Source organism: Chamaea fasciata, unplaced genomic scaffold (assembly GCF_029207755.1).
Source record: "Chamaea fasciata isolate MVZ Bird 193981 ecotype frontalis unplaced genomic scaffold, bChaFas1.0.hap1 SCAF_13, whole genome shotgun sequence".
In the NCBI taxonomy this organism is placed as follows: Eukaryota; Metazoa; Chordata; class Aves; order Passeriformes; family Sylviidae; genus Chamaea; species Chamaea fasciata.
Window position 1 is genome coordinate 1,574,310 of NW_027094098.1, and position 19,424 is coordinate 1,593,733.

At 50.0% G+C, this 19,424-nt stretch overlaps 1 protein-coding gene across 3 annotated transcripts in view; it reads left to right on the plus strand.

The window, feature by feature from the left end:
- RAD54L2 (RAD54 like 2) overlaps positions 1-18,994 on the plus strand; it is a 69,125-nt gene extending 50,131 nt beyond the window's left edge. For 2 of the 3 annotated variants that reach the window (XM_066195457.1, XM_066195458.1), the window contains 18 exons: positions 734-865; positions 1,596-1,828; positions 2,319-2,501; positions 2,783-2,916; positions 3,625-3,821; positions 4,342-4,684; positions 5,940-6,117; positions 6,579-6,830; positions 7,384-7,502; positions 7,812-7,927; positions 8,934-9,033; positions 9,360-9,565; positions 10,772-10,947; positions 11,679-11,875; positions 11,988-12,184; positions 12,671-12,760; positions 13,318-13,410; positions 13,627-18,994. In XM_066195457.1, the coding sequence (XP_066051554.1) occupies positions 734-865; positions 1,596-1,828; positions 2,319-2,501; positions 2,783-2,916; positions 3,625-3,821; positions 4,342-4,684; positions 5,940-6,117; positions 6,579-6,830; positions 7,384-7,502; positions 7,812-7,927; positions 8,934-9,033; positions 9,360-9,565; positions 10,772-10,947; positions 11,679-11,875; positions 11,988-12,184; positions 12,671-12,760; positions 13,318-13,410; positions 13,627-14,615 (3,935 nt within the window). In that variant the 3' untranslated portion in view covers positions 14,616-18,994. The remainder of the gene's footprint in view (positions 1-733; positions 866-1,595; positions 1,829-2,318; positions 2,502-2,782; positions 2,917-3,624; positions 3,822-4,341; positions 4,685-5,939; positions 6,118-6,578; positions 6,831-7,383; positions 7,503-7,811; positions 7,928-8,933; positions 9,034-9,359; positions 9,566-10,771; positions 10,948-11,678; positions 11,876-11,987; positions 12,185-12,670; positions 12,761-13,317; positions 13,411-13,626) is intronic. The other variant, XM_066195459.1, reaches the window with a different exon arrangement.
- Positions 18,995-19,424: the final 430 nt, after the last annotated feature.

Below are 19,424 nucleotides of genomic sequence, written 5' to 3' on the forward strand. Positions count from 1 at the left end.
TCATTGCACAGCTTTAAAAGGTGTAAACGGCAGAGAAGTGCAGCTGGATGTTGGGCAAGGGTAAGGAATTCTTGAGTTGGCCTTGCCTCTTGAGGAAATACATATTCTCCCTTATGTGCAAGTGCTAAAAACACTTCTACGTGTGGGAGAAGGAATAAGAGCTGTTTAAAACACTTTAACTTATGCAGAGTAGGTTCAGCCCCAGAAGAATGTCATTGCTTGCTGTGTCACTGCAGTGGTGCTGTTTGGCCCCATTAGCCTCTCCCCCACATGACAGCACTTAAAACATACAAACAAATGCTCTTGATCAGCAAAAGTTGTTTATGGTATGTGGGATGTAACTATTACAGTGTCCCTACTAACAAAGGGCAGTTATCATCCCTTCAGCAATTGGTACTTTCTCTGCTGGACGAAACACAGCTTTTACTGAGACCAAAAAAAAAGAGAAACAAAGAGCTTTAGCATGTTGCATGGTCAGTGTGCCCCAGTCAGGGCATGAAACAGAGGGTGCCATCAGCAATGGGCTATTGTTTCAGCATAGTGAGAATGGAGGAGAGTGTGACCCAGGAAGCTGAGTCATAGCAGGATTGTAGACAGTGAGAGTCTGTTATGGAAAATTCCAGGACTAAGTTATTGGAGCTAAAGTGGAAGGAAATACTGTCTGGTTTCTGAACAGTTTTGTCTCCTTCCCCCTTATTATGAATTACTTATTGTTTGTATTTTATGTTTGCAGAGGACATCGTTTTCAGAACAGCAGAGGCAACCCAGCTCCCCCCTCAGGTCCTGGCTGAGGAAGTGATCTGCCTCGACAGTACCAGCAGTGGCAGTGAAGATGATACTAAAGGAAAAAATAGCATTAAAGATGGTAAGTGACCAATTGCCTCAGCCTGCTCTTCTCACAATACGCTGTTTATTCAGCCACAAGTCTGTTTTCATCTGGTCAGATGTTCCAGCGGTGAATCACTTCAGACTTTTGTAGGCCTATTGGTTTCCAATTATATGGGCAGTTCTGGCCTGTGAGTCCTAAAATGACATTTATAAAATGGCCTGTCATGCCCTCTTGTGAACTTGTGTTTATAAATGCGCTTAACTTCGTTCAGTGCATTGCTAAAGAATGCTTACAGGAGATGTGGCACCATTTGGTGCATGTAAAAGGAGCATCTAAGTATTCAGATCTACAGCTGGAAGTGATTTTCGTGTCCCTTGTCCCAAATGGATTCAACCGGACTCCTTCGTGATCCTCAAGGCATTACATCAGTAGATAAAATTCATGACTGGGTTTGGGAATTAAGAAAACATATGGAAGAGAATGTAAAACAGTCCTAGAAACTGTCTCATGTTCTCTTTGGAGCAGCCCAAGTTAATGTTCCCTGAAACATTTGGAAGCCAAGGAAGCTGATGCTTTCATGTGCTGGTCTGAGGGGCCTGGTGTGTGCCTGTATCAAGCCTGCTTGTTCAGGATACATCATTAGCCAGGGTGGAATTGCAAAAGCTGGGGGTAGCCTTATTTCCTGATAGGTTTTTTTCCATTCATGATAAACCCTGACATCAAGTTAACTTGGTCCTTATTCTCTCCTGTTTTGGTTACTTTACAGAAGTGATTGAGCTGAGCTCAGGAGAGGATGATACCCTCCAAATTGTGGACAGCAGTGACTCTGGCAATGAGGGGGAGGAGGATGGCAGTGAAGAGAGCAGTGGCTCTCACGTGAATGATGCCTTAAATCAATCTGATGCTCTGGGGCAAGTCATCGTCAACATCAATCATCCACCAAATGAGGAGGACATTTTCCTGGCTCCCCAGCTTGCACATGCAGTAAAACCTCATCAGGTAGGCTTTGTTAGCCTTGAAAATGCAATGAATTTGGGCAAGCCTGCCTGGGAATCTCAGCAGAACTTCTTTGGTGAGCCCTGTGACCAGTCTGGTTGTGGTGGTGACTGCTGTGGACAGTCAAGTGATAAAACTGAATTAGAGAAAGGCCAAGGCTCTGTATAACTTCAGCTGTTGTTATTTTCAGATCTTTGTATATTTAGATGAACTTTTAAAAAATAAAATCATATTTCTAAACAAACTAATCAACCCACATTCAGATCTTCTGGGTACGAATTAATTTTGATTTATTGATATATTCTCAAGAAATTCTTTGAGCATCTAAAAATAGTGAGTTTCTGAGCATTCCCTAGATTAGAGTACTTTAGTGAACTTGAAACATCCCCTTTACATTTTCACAGTCCTCCTGTATTTGCCCCTCTAAGAACATACCCATCTTGGGCTTTTTTGTCTGCCATCATTCTAACACTTTTTCTACTTTTATGCCTAGATTGGTGGGATCCGATTCCTTTATGACAACTTGGTTGAGTCCTTGGAGAGATTTAAAACCAGCAGTGGGTTTGGGTGTATTTTAGCACATAGCATGGGCCTGGGCAAGACCATACAGGTCATCTCTTTCTTGGATGTACTTTTTCGGCACACGGAGGCAAAGACTGTTCTTGCCATTGTACCTGTAAGTAGCCAAATGAAGGGCTGACTGAGTGGCTTCCTCACACTACTTCTTTCTCTGCATAGAGAAGGTTGATTAGTGTCCCATCACTAATCCCATCAAACTCTATCACATCATTGCTGATTTTCCTCCTCTAACATTCCCTGTGTTCCTGAATTTGCATGCTGTGAGCTGCTGCTTCCATCTGGGCACACTGGGTGTCATTTCCTAATCTCATTTTTGCTCTTAAAAATCCCAAGTGACTCAAATGGGTTTTTAATCCTTCCATGGCTAACTTTTTTCAGGTGAATACGCTCCAAAACTGGCTAGCAGAGTTCAACATGTGGCTCCCAGCGCCTGAAAACCTTCCTGCTGATTATAACTCCAAAGAGGTCCAGCCCCGCACCTTCAAAGTCCACATCCTGAATGATGAACACAAGTAGGTGCCAGGAAAAGCTTTTCTGAGCTCTTGGCTCAGGGACCTCTGCTTCCTTCTGGGTTATTTTCTGTGCATGGATCAGGGCAGTGCAGTGGTCCTGGGGAATTCTCAGTTCATTGGCTGTGCCAGTACACCTGCCTGTTGATGTCTTCACCGTCTGGGTGGGACATATTTGAATCTGCTGGTGCTGCTCCAGCCGTGTATTTACTGTTGGCCAGGATCTGATGTACTATTGTGGACTGAGTGAAGACAGTGTCTTGATCTGAACCAGTTCTGAGCAGGCTGGAAGGGAAGGAAGCCTGGGGGACAGGAGCACTGAAGGAGACAACAGGGGATAAACAACTCAAAGATTACAGCTATGTGCATTGGCAGCTCATTCTATAAATGGTTTTTGCAGAGGCAAACTCAACAGCTCTATTACAAGGGAACTCTTGAGTTTGATACGCTTTAGTGCATGACAAACTTCTGCACCTCAGTTCCTGTAAGGATTTGTCGTTCTCAGTCCTGCTATCCATGGCACATAAAGGCTTTTTTTCCCCCTCTGTATCTGTTTGTTTCCTAAAGAAATTTCATTGTAAACCTCCATCTAGTTTGATGTGAGAAAAGTGCTTTAATTACTTGAATATTTTTTTTTTCTCAGCAGGTTCCAGTCCAGTGATTCAACCGGAAATAGGATTAAAGCTTACGGTTTATTTGGTTGTTTTGCAGGACAACAGCTGCACGTGCAAAGGTGGTGAATGACTGGGTGACTGAAGGTGGTGTGCTGCTGATGGGATACGAGATGTACCGTCTCCTCTCACTGAAGAAGTCCTTTGCCACTGGCAGGAAGAAGAGAACAAAGAAACAAACTGGCCCTGTCATTATTGACCTGGATGAGGAAGACCGGCAGCAGGAGCTTCTGAAAGGTGGGAAGTTAGCCCTCCAGAGGGCGAGTGTGACCCTGCTGAGCAGCTGGCTGTCAGCTGTGGCAGCACAGGGAAACAACCTATAACTTGCTTTTAGTATCACTGACATGGTAGAATTTTGCTCGGTGGGATTGTGTCTTTGGAGGCAGAAGGTTTTTGAGCTTTGTATGAATCTTTAATTTCTTGAAACACCTGCAAGTTAGCGTGGAATTCAGTACACTGAACTCTGGGATTTGTCAGTGTGAGATTTGTCACTCTGATTTGATGCAAGACACCCAACTTGATGCAATGCAGGTCATTGAACAGAAATCAAGGGACAGTCATGTTTGCTCATTACCACATTTTGCTAAATCAGAACTAGTGTCTATTAATATGCTATCTCCTGCATCAGCCTTGCTCTCTGCACCCACGGGTACTGCTTTTTTGTCTTCCAGACATACCCCTCTTTTGTGAAGCTGGTGACCTTATAAAACCAGAACTTACTCATCTCTAACTAACGCTTAATGTCCCTTGTCCTCAGGGATTGAGAAGGCTTTGTCTCGCCCCGGCCCTGATGTAGTTATTTGTGACGAAGGACATCGGATAAAGAACTGCCATGCCAGCACTTCTCAGGCACTGAAGAACATCCGCTCGCGCCGGCGGGTGGTGCTGACGGGGTACCCGCTCCAGAACAACCTCATCGAGTACTGGTGCATGGTGGACTTTGTCCGGCCCGACTTTCTGGGCTCGCGGCAGGAGTTCAGCAACATGTTTGAGCGGCCCATCCTGAACGGGCAGTGCATCGACAGCACCCCCCAGGACGTGCGGCTGATGCGCTACCGCAGCCACGTCCTGCACAGCCTGCTGGAGGGCTTCGTGCAGCGGTGAGTCCGCGGGGAGTTCTCAGGCCTGTAGTCCATGCAAACAGCTCCTTCGTCGTAAGTTACCTGGCTTGTTTGCTGAGTTTATGGAGTACAGCTAAATCTTGCTGCCTTATAGAATCGTGGAATCGGTTAGGTTGGAAAGGACCTGTAAGATCAAGTCCAACTCTTAACCCAGCACAACCACCACTGCAGCTTGTCCCCAGGTGCCACACCTGCGAGTCTTTTAAATCCCTCCAGGATTGGTGACTCCACCGCTTCCCTGAGCAGCCTGTTCCAATGTCTGACCACCCTTTCCATGAACAACTGTTTTCTAATATCCAATATAAACTTTCCCGGCACAATACGAGGCCATTTTCTCTTGTCCTGTCACTGTTACCTGGGAGAGGAGACTGTTCCCTCCCTGGATATAACCTACTTTTAGGTAGTTGTGCAAGAGAGAGAGAAGTCCCCTCGAAGCCTCCTTTTCTCCAGGCCGAGCCCTGTCAGCTGTTCCTCATCAGACTTGTGCTCCAAACCTTTCCCCAGCTCTGTTCCCTTCTCTGGACATGCTCTAGCACCTCACTGTCTTGTAGTGAGGGGCCCAAAACTGAACCCAGGATTCAAGGCAGAAAGAACCTCACCAGTGCTGAGTTCAGGAGGAGGTTCATTGCCCTGGCCCTGCTTACCACACTGTAAAGTTGGTTTGCTTTGGTACCACAGACTCTGATAATGGAGAACTACATCTCTAACTGCCCCAGAGTGACCTGAGGTTTATTTTGATAGCTTAATAGCCGATTTGGATGTGTGCTTTGTGACATCCTCATCCAAGGATCTGAAAGCGTTCCATGAAAGTGTTAAGAAAAGTGTCATGACTCCTCCACTCAAAACAAATCAGCATTTTTTTCTCAGATGAGGATTCTAAGATGCTGGTCGGAAGTGTCTTAATCATTGGCAGAGCTGAAATAGACTTTATATCTTTTTTCTGTTTTGCAGCTACCATGGGAAACAGGACTTTCATCACCCTGTTAACTCTGTGACCTGTGCTAGAGGATTGTAATGTTTGAGATCTTTGTTATTGTGTTTACAATTGGTATTTGGCTGCAGGAAGAGTATCTCAGAAGTGTCATGCATTAGAGAAACATGCAATTTAGATGTCCTTCTCCCTGAAGCTAGGTGGGCAAGAAGTCAAAATCTTACCCTACAGACAACCACAGGGAGATCATATTGGGAAATTCCCTTCCCTGTATTCATCTCACTCTTTTTATTTCCTCCACAGGCGAGGCCACAATGTGCTGAAGGTTCAGCTCCCATCTAAGGAAGAACACGTGATTCTGGTACGTCTGTCCAAGATCCAGCGGGCCCTTTACACGGAGTTCATGAACCGGTTCCGAGATGCAGGCAACAGTGGCTGGCTGGGGCTGAACCCACTCAAAGCTTTCTGTGTCTGTTGTAAGGTAGGTTTTGGCAGAAGATGCAAAGAAAGATTCTAATCTGTTGGGGAAGGGGGAATATAAGTCAGAAGAGGATGTGAAAGTGGTTCAACAGTGTTGTTATCTTTGCTTCCAGAACTGAGGTACAGGGATGTTAAATGTCTCTTTCAAACTATGCAAGAGACCTGCTGCCATCAGCTGAAACACTCTGGGCTGATACCTGAAACTGCATAACCATACCTGCTTAGTACAAGCAGGCAGCTTCTTCTGCCTCTGTGCTGTGGGGTGCACAGTGACCTTCCGGTTTGTTCTCAAGGCACTTTTAAAGATTATTGATTGTTCTCAGTTGGGCACTTTTAAAGATATGAGAGCCAGAAGAAGTATTAGTTCTTCCCTTTGAATAGCTGTGGGGGCTTTCAGGTTACAATCATTGGCAAGCAGCAGACCAGTGCAGGTCTAACCACTTTCTTTCTTTATCCCTTCAGATCTGGAACCATCCAGATGTGTTGTATGAAGCTCTGCAAAAGGAAAATCTGGCGAACGAGCAGGATTTGGATGTGGATGACCTTGGCACAGCAAACACTAATTCCCGCTGCCAGCCTCAGGGAATTAAAGTCAAAACAGAGAGTAATGCTTTGGCATCAGCAGTTGGAGAAGCTACTAATAGCAAGTTCCTTCAGAGTGTTGGCTTCAACCCTTTTCAGGAGAGAGCAAATCAGGTTGTAACTTACGAGTGGGTGAGTGTCACTGCTGGAAAACTCTTCATTTGGAGAGTCTGAAAGACTGGACAGTTTTCTGAAGCAGAGTAAAGAGAAGTCTCTTCTGAGTTGTGGGTTTCTCTTGTGTTCTCTTTACCACAGAGCGTCTTGATAAGCAGATATGCATGGTGCTAGGAGGGGTTTGTGACTCTAGTGAGGTAGAAGTGCAGGCAGCGCTCTTACGTCGTTGTTCTCATCTGCCCAAAAAGACTGTAGACTTTGTTATTCTAAATAAAGGTGTTAGGGTGAAGTTTGATCTAAATAAGATGGTGGTAAATCTAGAAGGATGGAGGAAAGCTCTTGAGATAAAAGAGTCATGGGAGGTTAAGAGGACACTCATTCATCGATGAAGTTTGTCATTTGGAGCTTCTGGAATGGGAAGTAGCAGCAGTAGTTGGGAGTAACACTGTCACCTCAAACAACTGGGTGTAAATAACCTCATTGCCATGATTTCTCTCACCTTGAGACAGGGTTGTTGAACTAAACAGGGAATGAGCAACTCCACCTGTAATAGTCTCCCGTTTCTTGGTAGGCCAAAGACATCTTGTGTGATTACCAGACGGGAGTCCTGGAGAACTCACCCAAGATGGTGTTACTTTTCCACCTAATTGAGGAAAGTGTGAAGCTCGGAGACAAGATCTTGGTCTTCAGGTAAGCAGAGTATCTATCACCAGCCGATCCTACAGTCATTAAATACTGGAGTAGTTGGATCCCCCCTGGTACTAGCAGGTTTTTACAGAGGATGAATGGTGTGGCAGTTCCCCTTTTCTTCTTTGTTGTATTAATGTGGATTTTCATCTGTGGATTTTATACTTCTGCCACTGTCACATTTGCTAGTGATAGGTGTGCTGCACAAACAGGGTTTGACAACCATCTGTACTGTCATGGTTGGGGAAGGGTTCTGATGCTCCAGTTCTGCTGCTGGGGGCCTTTTCCTAAACAGAGATCTTGGTTTTGCAGCCAGAGCTTGTCCACCTTATCTGTCATTGAAGAGTTTTTGGCAAAGAGACCAATGCCGAGTCCTCCAGGCTCAGATGGAGGAGTTCATAACTGGGTCCGAAACATCAACTACTACAGTGAGTGCATCCAGTCCTCCTCTCTTTTGTTGTGACACTGTTTGGTCGTGTGAAGGACTAATTCCTGAAAGTCACCCACCATCTTCTTTTAGTTGTCTTTGGGTGTGAAAATGCTCTGCTGAAGCATTCTTCTGATGAACCTCTTTCAGACTGTTCTTGCTTTAATTGTTTTGGAAGACAATGTCAGTTGGATAGCAACTAAGCAGTAATTTCCAAATCCTCTTTTGACATCTTACTTAGAAGGTGTTAGACATCTCTGACATCTCACTTAGACACTACTGCTTTTTTAAAGTTGCAAAAGATACTTTCTGCTTCCTGTTGGCTATTTGCTAGATCTTGCTTCCCAAAACAAAACCACTGTGGAATGCTTTCACTTTCTCAAGGCTGTGAACTCCCCTCCCCTCTTCCCCAGCTTTAAATCTTTTTCTGGTATGGGTTGTTGCTTTGTGCGGCTACTTTATAGGCCAGGACTAAGAAGAATGGTGGATATGGTGTTCCTGATTTTTGCAGAGCTGCCAGAAGCAAGCTGCTGCCCAGGAGCAGAGACATGAAACCCCCTGCACTCCTTTACACCAGCACTGACTGTGCTCAGGTCTAGTTTCTGGGTGTTTGCCAAAGGCTTTACAATTTTGCTTTCTCTTGATTCCTGGAGCTTCCTGCATAAATGAGGCCTTTGTTCCTGTTGTTCCTGCCTGCTATCCACCTTGCCTAAAGCAGAGCCTTAAAGGGCTAGATGTGTTGTCATGCTCACAGGCCTAGCCTTGACAAGCTGGAGTAATGTTTACTTGATCTTTCAGTTGATCAAGTCCCATCCTGGCTGGCTGCATTGCACCTGCCTTTTTGATCATATTACAGCTACAGAGTGGTCCAGTTGAGATCCTGGAGTACATGACTTGAATTGGCTTGGAACCACTTTCAAAGCTTAGTGTTCAGAAAGTGAGTTTATTCTGATAGAAATCCCCCAAACATACAGAGCTTTTACATGTATCTTTAATTCCCTTCTCAGGACTGGATGGCAGCACCTCTGCCTCGGAAAGGGAACGGCTGATTAACCAGTTCAATGATCCCAGCAATGCCTCTGTTTGGCTCTTCCTTCTGTCCACACGGTGAGTTGGCTGGAGCAGAAGGGCACGGGGAGGACTCATACTGATGTTCTGGATGCATGTGGGTATTCAGTTCTTAACTTCCTTTGTAATGTGTTCTCCATGGTATGATAGTGCCATCTGCTTCTTAATTCCCTAGGAATGTAGGATTTCAGCCTTAGGCCTCTGCAACAGCTTCACAGCCTTGAAAACCAAACTTGGGTTTAAAGTTTGACTGGAGGAAGCTTTCCATAGACCCTTTATGGACTCTTGGCTGTGATGGTTGTCCCTGCCTATAAGTTTTGGAAATTCACCAGGGCAGCAGTTTGAAATTTGCCTTAATTTTCCAGTGCTGGGTGTTTGGGTGTCAATCTCATTGGAGCAAACAGAGTGGTGGTGTTTGATGCTTCCTGGAACCCGTGCCACGACGCCCAGGCCGTGTGCCGGGTGTACCGCTACGGGCAGAAGAAGCCGTGCCACATCTACAGACTGGTTTCTGATTACACCCTGGAGAAGAAGATCTATGACCGTCAGATCTCCAAGCAGGGCATGTCAGGTAAGAACAGATGAGCACAACATTCCACTCTCAGTTTTCACTCCTCTTAGCTCCTGGAAGTCCTGTTTCTGTAGGTTTTGTAATTTCTTTTGTTAAGGAAAAACAGAGAGGTGACAGGCATTATCCCAGGGCTATGTTTGATGTTTGAGTTGGCAGTGACATGGGATCCTGTAAGAAATTCACGGTGGTAGAGCATCCTGCAGCAAGGTTGTGGTCCCAGTCCACTGCTGTACCATTTACTTTCTTCTTCTGGCTGCTGCAACAGACTGGTGACTCAGGGGGCGCTCATCCTGTTTCCCCCTCTGCCTGGATATTCCTCATCTTAAACTGGGTGTTACTACTTAAATAGCTCTGTATCTCCATTTTTCCTGCAGTAAGAGAAGGAAAATAGCTAAATTAAAACATATATCAATACCTTTGACTGAAAGTGCTTGCCAAGAATAATTAAATCGTTGTGGTTCTGACCTGCCTTTGTACCAAAAGTATCTTTTGTGCTGGCTTGTGCCAGTTGTCAAGCTGCTCTCATAGAATGTGCAGCTGAGAGTTGTAGTGACCCAAAGAGAGTTCTGTCTCCTTCTTTGCTTAAAACTCCAGAGGCAGCAGCCCAGCATGATCAGCTCAGTTTGCTGTTGTGCACTCAAGACGGGGTCCCCTGGCAGCTGACCTGGCTCCCAGGAGAGTCCTGGATAGAGGTGTTTTCTCCATGTGCTTACATTTGACCTGTGTGCAGAAAGGAATATTCAAGGAAAACATTCAGGCTCTTGTGGGTGAGGAAATGTGGCTGCTTTTTTGAGCTTTCCATTTTAGTATATAGGTATTAATTTGAGCCTTTTTGGTGGGATTTGTGGGAGAACACATACTGATGTGGCTGCAGTTCTGTCCCAGGATGTGTAATGTTTACAGCCTTGTTAGGTGAGGTGGGACACTATCCATAATTAGTTTTGTGTTCCCGTTTGCCAAGAGCTTGGTGACCTGCACAGCTTTGTTGTGCAGTCTGGAGTGCAGGCACTTGTCAGCCTGACTTGGTCAAACAGGCTCAGTTCTGAACATGATGATTTTTCTCCTTGCCCTGACATTTACAGAATACTTCTGAGGATTGTGTGGATTTCAAGGAGGGAGCTGTATTAGGACAGAAGTGTAGGAAGGGCAACAGACAAGCAGTGCTCTCTTCCCTTCTCTGCTCACTCCCTTCCTTCTCTTTTCCAGATCGGGTGGTGGATGATCTGAACCCAGTGCTGAACTTCACTCGACGGGAGGTGGAGAACCTGCTGCATTTTGTGGAGGAAGAATCTGACCCTGCTCAGCTCTCCCTCAATCCGAGCAAGATGAAGGAGTCTGTTCTACAATTAGCCTGTCTCAAGTATCCTCACCTCATCACCAAGGTAAGACCAGCCTGCTTCTTTGCTGGCACTGCACTGCACAGGTAGGAGTGGGCCTGAAGGAGTCTGGCAGTGTGATGGGGCCATGGTTGCAAGAAGGATGCACCTAGGTGCTGGTGGGAAGAGGCAGAAAATTCTCTAGAGAGGACCCAAAGATCCCTGCCCTTCCCTGTGATATCTTCCACTCATCTAGAAACACCTCTGTCCTGTAGAGGTTTGGGGGCAGGTTGTCAGGCACCCCTTTCTTCAACTTGGTGCTGGGAGGGAAGGTAGCAGTGGGATATCCCAGCTTGCTGCCAGCTCTTTTCCCGGGGTGACTTTAAGCCAAAGCTGGAACAGGCGGCACTGGCCAGTACTGTCAGGAGTGTCACTGGTGGGGTGGTGCTGCAGAGTGTGCCTGTGCCAGGTGCTGTGGGGCTCTGGGGGCTGTGTGACATCGTGGCAGGCTCTGTGCTTGTGCTCTTGGCCTGGCCAAAGCTCCTGGATTTTGCTGTGTGCTCGTGGTAGGTGATGACCTTGGCTGGGCAGGTGATGGCATCAGCTGACTGTCACCCTTCAGGATGAGCCTTGGTCACACCCACAGCGGTGCCCCCCACACGTGGTTTGCCATGGCCGGCTCTGCCAGCCTGGGAAGGAGACAGGCTGCCGCAGGGAGCGGGCGGCTGCCGTTCGGGGTGTGCTGGTTCCCTCTTGCGGTGTGCGGGTGCCAGAACCGCGGTGCTGTGGGGTTGCAGGAGCCTTTTCAGCATGAGTCACTGCTGATCGACCGGAAGGAGCACAAGCTGACCAAGGCAGAGAAGAAAGCAGCCAAGAAGAGCTATGAGGAGGAGAAGCGAGCATCCGTCCCCTACACCCGGCCGTCCTACGCACAGTATTACCCAGCCAGTGACCAGAGTCTGACGAGCATCCCTGCCTTTAGCCAGAGGAACTGGTGAGCACCTGCCCCTTCCCTTCTCTCCCTGCTGTAGACATGAAATGAGGGGGCAGAGGACGCTCATCACTGTGGGGTGGGTGCTGCACTCTCCTCCCTCATCTCTCACCAGGCGACCAGCCCTCAAGGGTGAGGACAAACCAGTGGCAAGCGTCCGCCCAGTTCAGTCCACCCCCATTCCAATGATGCCCCGGCACGTTCCCGTGGGCGGTGCAGGATCAACCTCAAGTTCCAACCCTGCTGTCAACTTTCCCATCAATTATCTACAGCGAGCTGGTGTCTTTGTGCAGAAGATTGTTACCACCACGGGTGAGTTGCTACTGCTTCAAAGTGGGTTGGGTCGTGATGCCCACGGTAAATTAAGGATGCCCGTGGTGAACTGAGGATCAGGGTGAGTTGTTGATGTCCACGTGGGCTGTGGGCAGATAGGCATCAGAGGCAAAGATACTGTCTCTCTGCCTTTGAGTGGTTCCTCTGTGCCTGGAGGACTTTCCCTGCAGGGATATAAGAGCCGTGGACCTGGTGGATTGTTGGGAGTGAACTTTCCCTGATAGGAGCTGCAGTACTGTCAGTGGTGGTTCTGGAGATGCTGTGCCAGGACAGTATGCCTTCCTTGGATTCTCTGCTGCCTTCTTGTGCTGTGTAGAAATAAACCCAGGGCTTACTTACAGCACAACACATAGGAAAGACAATTACACTTCAAAAAAAAGGGGTTGGTGGTGCACCTCCCCTTCCCTGGCTGTGGCTGGCATGTAGTTTAATGGGCATTATTCTGTTTCTTTTCCCCACTGCCAGATATTGTGATTCCGGGTACAAACACATCCACTGATGTACAAGCAAGAATCAGTGCTGGCGAGAGCATCCACATCATCCGAGGGACAAAAGGTAATTCTGTCCTGCTAAGACTTGTGGATAGAGTCCTAGCCAGTGCTAATTAGGAAAGAAAATGATATAAAGCCATGAATCAATCCCTTGAGAAAAAAAAGAAACAAGAAGGGAAGGAGGTCTAGAGTTTGCAGTGACTCTGTTGCAGCCTGTGCTCTGGGTGTGCTGATGCTGCATGGCTGTTGCAGCTGTGGCTGCTCCTGTCCGAGAGGAGCTGTTGAACTTTAGGGCTCAATTCTTCCCTCACACAATGCACACTGCAAGTCCTGAGGCAGCCAAGCTTTCCCTACTTCTCCCAGAGAAAACTATTTCAAGTGTGAAGTTCCACATTTCCCACTGGCACACTGAAAGGGGGTGATCTCCAGTCCAGGAAAGCTGAAAGGGTGAAAGTGACGGGTGAGGAAGGGTAGAAGCCCTCGAAGCCCTCCACTGGGCCTGTGCAGCACTTCTGTCCTATTCTTGCCCAAGGACCCTTGCAGGCTCATAGATCCAGGTCGTGAGCTGAGACTGGAGTTGTAATGAAGTTGTTGAATGAGGTTGTCCTGCCTGTGTTCCAGGGACGTATATCCGGACCAGCGACGGTCGGATTTTTGCCATACGGACCACTGGGAAGCCGAAGGGCAATGAAGACCGTCGGACAGCTGCCTCAGGTAGGGGCCTGTGGGTGCTGTGTGGGGCTTGCACATGTGCTTTCCTACTGGAGTGTCTGGGGCAGTATTCCCTGGTGTACTCCATCATGTCCATGTTTAGAGCTGACCCAGCCGTATCCCCAGGGTATTCCCACCTTCCTTTCCATCATCGCCTCTTGGCCCTCAGGTTTTTATCTGAGGTCATATTTCTCACCTGCCCCATGTCCTTGTTTGCAGGCTCCCAGAGCTCTTCCCTGGAGTCCACGAGCAATGGCAGACACAGTGCCTCATCCCCGCAGCTCCCCAGCGCAGAGGAGCTCACTCGGCCCATCTCCCCCGACAGCCCTGAGATCATCAGCGAGCTGCAGCAGTACGCGGAGGCGGCGGCCGCGCGCGAGTCCCGCCACGGCTCTCCCAGCACCACCGCGGCGCCGGGCCACGCCACCCGCACGGACAGCACGCCCGGCGCCGCCGCCCGAGGAGCCGAGCAGCACGTGGGGGTTCACTGCGTGGCTCCCTCCGTGTCCTCGGCCCTGCCAGCCACCAGCCAGCACACCAATGCCCACCCAGTGTTGGACTTACGGGGCAACAAGCGCAAGTCGACGTCGCCGTCGGCTCCGGAGGAGCAATCCCGGAGGCAGCAGAAGAAGCGCCAGTTGCCGTCGTCTGTGCAGCCGTACGAACACGGGTACCCCGTCTCTGGTGGGTTCACCATGCCTCCTGTCTCTTTAAACCACAACCTAACCCATCCATTTGCCTCCCAGCCAGGAAACTCCTTGTACATGGGCGCTGGCTCCTCTTATTACCAGCTGCCCAATTTACTCCCAGATCCTCATCTGGTGTTCCCTGTGACTACTGACCCTCTGCTGACAGCCGGCACCGCCAGCTCTTCTGCTGCTACCTCAGCCACCGCCAGCGTCCCCTCATTCATGCTAAACCCTTCTCTGGCAGGGGTGCTGCCCAATTACTCGCTTCCCTTCACGCAGTCACTCCTGCCCGAACCCAGGATGTTTGCTCCTTTCCCAGCCCCCGTCTTGCCTAGCAGCCTTCCCAGGAGCATGGCATCTGCCTACCCTGGCTACATGTCCCCTCACTCGGGCTACCCGACTGGGGGTCTCCTTCGGTCCCAGGTGCCTCAGTTTGAACCCCAGGAGGTCCCAGAGGTGGGATGCAGCTCTAATGACGAGGACAAAGACGACGATGTCATAGAAATCACAGGGAAATAAAAAGGCCCAGCTCCTGCTCGGTCTCAGCTCCGCCAGGAGGCAAAAGTTGCAGGACCTTTTTGGGAGTCAGGATTTTCTCTCTGGGCCACGGCAGTGGATGGAGAAGGATGCAAAGGGTGTGGCGTGGGGGTGGTTTTGTTCTTTTCGTTTTGTTCTGTTGTTTTTTAGCTGTTGAGGATAAGAATTGTATTAGGGGCTGGGAGATGGGAGAGGGATAGAGTGGACCTTTGAGAGATGGGGGAGCAAGAGCCGGGGAGGAGGGAAGCAGCAATGCAAACTGTAGGAGTGCCTCCCCCCATGCTCTGTCTGTCTGTCTGTCTCTGTTCTCTGTCTTGTCTGGCCGTGGAGGCTTGGTGTTGTGAGTCACTGCCCTTCTCAGGCCTGGAGGCGCGGGCTTGACTGCTGGCAGGGCTGAGCTCCCTCTCACATGAACTGCCTTATCTGTGAACTTCTCTCTCTGCAAGAGGGGTGGGCTGGGGGTGACTCCACCAGAGGTTGGGGACAAAGTGTTTTTAAGGGGGAGGGAGTGGGGAGGCATCTACATTGTGTATGTTGGGGCAGGGAGGGAGGGGATTGATGTCAAATAAAAGAAGAAAGAAAAGAAAAAAAAAAAAAAAGATTAAAAAAAAAAAAAAGAAAATACCCCACAATTTGTCACCCTCTTCAAATTCACATGAGACTAGTGTGAGGGCTCCAGGTAGGTTCCTGTGCCAGGGCCCTGGTGGGGGCTTCCCCCAGGCCCTTCTGCAGGGTCCCGTCCAAGGTAGGTTGGCCCTGTGGGTCTGATGCCACCTCTGTGTGCCAGGCCAGATGAGTGGAGCAATCCCACATGTCTTGGTGGCCATCAGAGGGGGATCCTGCTGACTTCCCCGTATCCTGCCCGGCTGTGTGAAGGCCACGTCTCACCCTGCTGTGGCCCACCAGATCCAGGGGTGGGTGGGCTCGCTGCTGCTTCTAAACAGCACCAGGCAGTGGAGAAGGTTGGGAAGGGACATTGGACCAGTGCCAGTTGCTGTTGAATCTGTGACTGGAGAGACTTTCCCCTGCACAGAATCTCTACATTAATTTATTTCATGAAGGCATAATATTTATTGTCTGGGGGAGTCTTTCTTTCTACCTTTAAATTAATTTCCATATTAAAAAAAATAAAAAGCTGGCCTCCATCACGCAGTGGTCGCTTGTTGGGTTCTCTGTGTGGGGAGAAGCAGTTGGTTGACCAAAGCCTAGCCTAGGAGCAGGGCCTACTGTGGAGGTGGCCTGTGGCTGACCTGGGTGGCACCAGTTGGATGTGTCCCATCAGGGCATTGTGCCAGAGCAGGAGCTGCTGTGGGTGCTGAGCAGCTGGAGGGAGGATGGAATCCTCTTGTTGTGGGGCAGGTGGAGGAGCACATGTGGAAGCCTCCTGTGCTCATTCCCGGTGAGAAGGAGGAGAGCTGTGAGGTGTGTGGTGCTGGGAAAGCAGAGCTCTTGATGGGGAAGTGCCTTTCCCCATGCAGGGATTGACCCTCCTGCTCAGCCTCAGGAGTGCAGAGCCTGGTCCTGGCCCTCCCAGCGAGCACCCCAGCTGCTCCTCAGGTCCAGGGCTCCTAGGCACAGGCTGGGATACCCAGGTGCAGCTGGACTTGGAGCATGTGACTGTGTGTGAGAACGCACTAGGATGGACACTCGAAATCCAGGAACCTCGGTGTCACATCTGGGTGTCACCATGCAGGAACTGTGCTTGCCTGCATTGGGTGTCCCCAGAGCTGGTGGTAGCCTGTAGGGGACCCCTAGGCCATGGAAGCTGCAGTCACTGGTGTTTGCTGGGACCAACTAGGTGCAGGAAAGGGCAGGATGTCCTGACATGCTCCACCAAAGGGGTGCTGGAAGATGGGGACCTCCCTTCCCGAGAGAGAGGGTTGTGTGTGCACGCGTGTGTTACGGAAACACAATAAAAATTGTTATGGGGCTTTCCTAGTGTCTTTCTCTGTTTAATGGACATTGTCTGTCAAACATAACCACACCATTCATAGAAGCCTTAGATCAACAGTTTAGCTATGCAAATTATTTTAATTATTTTTTTAAAAAAACAAACATTAAAATAGTGCTTTCTTCTTTAACATATCCTAGGAGTTGAAAACCGAGGGGTTCTGAGCAAACTGCTGGACAACTTGTCTTTGGATGCACCATGGAAATAAAAATCAAAACCCCCCACAAAAGTAACAAAGCAAATTAACTGATGGTGTTCATGCAAGTTTCTCCAAAGACTTGACAGTGCTGCATCTGTGAGTCATGCCCTCCTGTGCTCTGTGTGTCCACCTCATGCACTACCCTCTGACACTGATTGTATGACCAGCTTGCCCAGCTGTGCGTTGCGTCCCTGTGAGGCTGTCAGTTTTCCTGTGGGTTTGGGGAATGGACCTAGGCAAGGGCTTTCCTTGTCCAAAGTAGCAAGTGTTGAGACCTGTGGGCGCGTGTGGGAGGTGGGAACATGAGCAGAAGCCCCCCAGAGCCCTGCAGCCACCCCAGCCCTTCCTGTGGGGGTCAGGGTAGTGGGGCTCATCCCAGTGACCCTCCCACGTCATCTCGGATTGGGGCCTGTGCTGGGACAAGGTGTGAAGATGTGGCCGGGGGCAGTCAGCGCTGTGGTCTGGATGTGGTACTGGTGATTGCACACCTCTCTGCTCCTTGCCTCTCCAGGAGAGTGCCCAGGGCTTCCAGAGCCGGCCCTGATGCATCCCTGTGCTGCCACCTGATGTTCTCCAGTGGTTCCCCAGCAGAGCCTGAGCCCTGTGGCTGTAGGAGCTGAGGATGACTGGCATTCTGCTGCCACAGGGTGCAGAATGTGCTTCGGGCTGGCTGTTAACCCCGCACCGGGGCGATGTGTGAGGCCTGTTCCACCTCCCTCGTGGCCATCCATGGCTTGTACACCCCTAGGCACCCTCCTGTGGTGTGGCTGCCCTGTGCATGACCCACTGCTGGCAAACATCCACAGCCCCAGGCAGCTGCAGCAGCAAGTGCCCAAGGGCAGCCCCAGCCCCAGCACTGCCCCATCCACTGCCCCTGGGCCCCCCTTAGGGAGGAGATGGGCCCTGGCAGAGCCTCGGCTGAGGTGGTCACAGAGGTGGCCATGATGCCCTGACCACAGGGCTCCCATGGGAGCTGGCAGTGGCTGGGGCTGCTCCAAGGCAACCGGAGGTACCTGCTCTGCCACGGTGCCATGGGAAGGATTTCCTGTGCCCCACAGAAGCCACAGGGGGGTGTGGGTTATCCCCAGCGGGGGGAGCTCTCTTAGCTCCAAAACTCCCCTCCCGTGGGGCTTGCTCTTCTCCCTCCTCTGCTCTCCCCAGAGGTCTCTCCTCTCCAGCATGATTCTGCTGCAGAGGGTCCTCTCTTGGTTTTCTTGAACTTGGAACAGGGGCTTTCCCTGCACGGGTTAAATTACTCTTTTCCTGCTGAATTTCTGTCTCCAAATGACCTGATGGGAAGCAGCTGCTGATTCTCCGAGGGGCTGCTGGTGACACTGAGAACGGCAGTGCAGGACTCTCTGCAAAGGGGTTTGGACAGTAAGGATGATTTCTGAGCACAGCCTATGGCCAGGGCAGATCTGTGGGGGCCTTGGGAATGGTCAGCTGCCCTCTGTGCTGTCACCCAGCCCTTGGCCCTTGCCTTTGGTGAGAGGTTTGCTCTCCTGGGGACAGTTGGGTGAAGGCTGGGTACCACTGTGGGACAGTGCCTGGGCATGGGGCAGCTGCTGCTGCTCCGTGCCCTGGCCTTGGTGGGCTTGTTGTCCCCACGGCTGATGTGGCTCTTGGGGCTTCCTGGGGGGGCTGCAGGGTGTGGGAAGCACAGCCCAGCCTGGCCCGTGTTGGGCAGGATCTGCTGCACATTATCCTGGAGTGTCTGGGCAGGTGGGGGGGGTTGGGTGCAGCTACCTGGAGAAAGCAAGTATTCTGGCAAGCAAGGGGTGGGATTTCCACAGGGTCTTCACTAGAAATGATGTGTATTTTGACTTAATGATGTCAGTGAATCATAGAATGGTTTGGGCTGGAAGATTGTCTTGTTCCAGCCCCCCTGCCATGGGCAGGGACACCTTCCACTAGACTGGGTTTCTCCAAGCCCTGTCCAGCCTGGCCTTGGACACTTCCAGGGGTTGGGCAGCCACAGCTCCTCTGGGCAGCAAATTCAAGAGGCTGAATGTGCGAGGATTGCTGCTGGTTCGGGGATGGCTTCCAGGCCAACAGGGACAAGTACAGCAAATAACCTTCACAGCTTGTATTTCTCGCCACTCTGGAATAAATATTGTTGGTCCAGTCTTGGAAGGACCAGGGGTGGGGGAGGGCTGGGGCTGGGGACAGAGGTTGAACAAGGACCATAGTCCAGCTAGATGACAGTGAGGGATGGCTCCTTGCACCTTGGAACAAGCACTCCCTTTGAAGGGACGATGGGGCAAGCGAGGGAGAGAAACCTCTGCCACCTCCCAGACCACCACCGCTGCCTCGGCTGCTTTGTGGTACCCAGCTTGGAGCTGGAGTCTGGCAGATCCATGGGAGCCTGAAGGAATCCATCACTGAGTCTCACTTGGGGTTTTCTGTTGGTTTGGGTTTCTCTTCCTTTTTTTTTTCTTTTCTTTTCTTGTTTTTTACTACCGCCTTAGTTTGTGGCCTGTCTTGTTGTGGTTGGAAAGAGGAGTATTGCTAGCAGGGTGGGTCGGTCGGTTAGTCCCACGCATGATCATGTGCTTCCCTCTTCTCTCTGTCAAACGGGATGTGCTGGCCTGATCTCCCAGAACAGAGACTTTGAACAATTTGTTGTTTATATGATGTATTT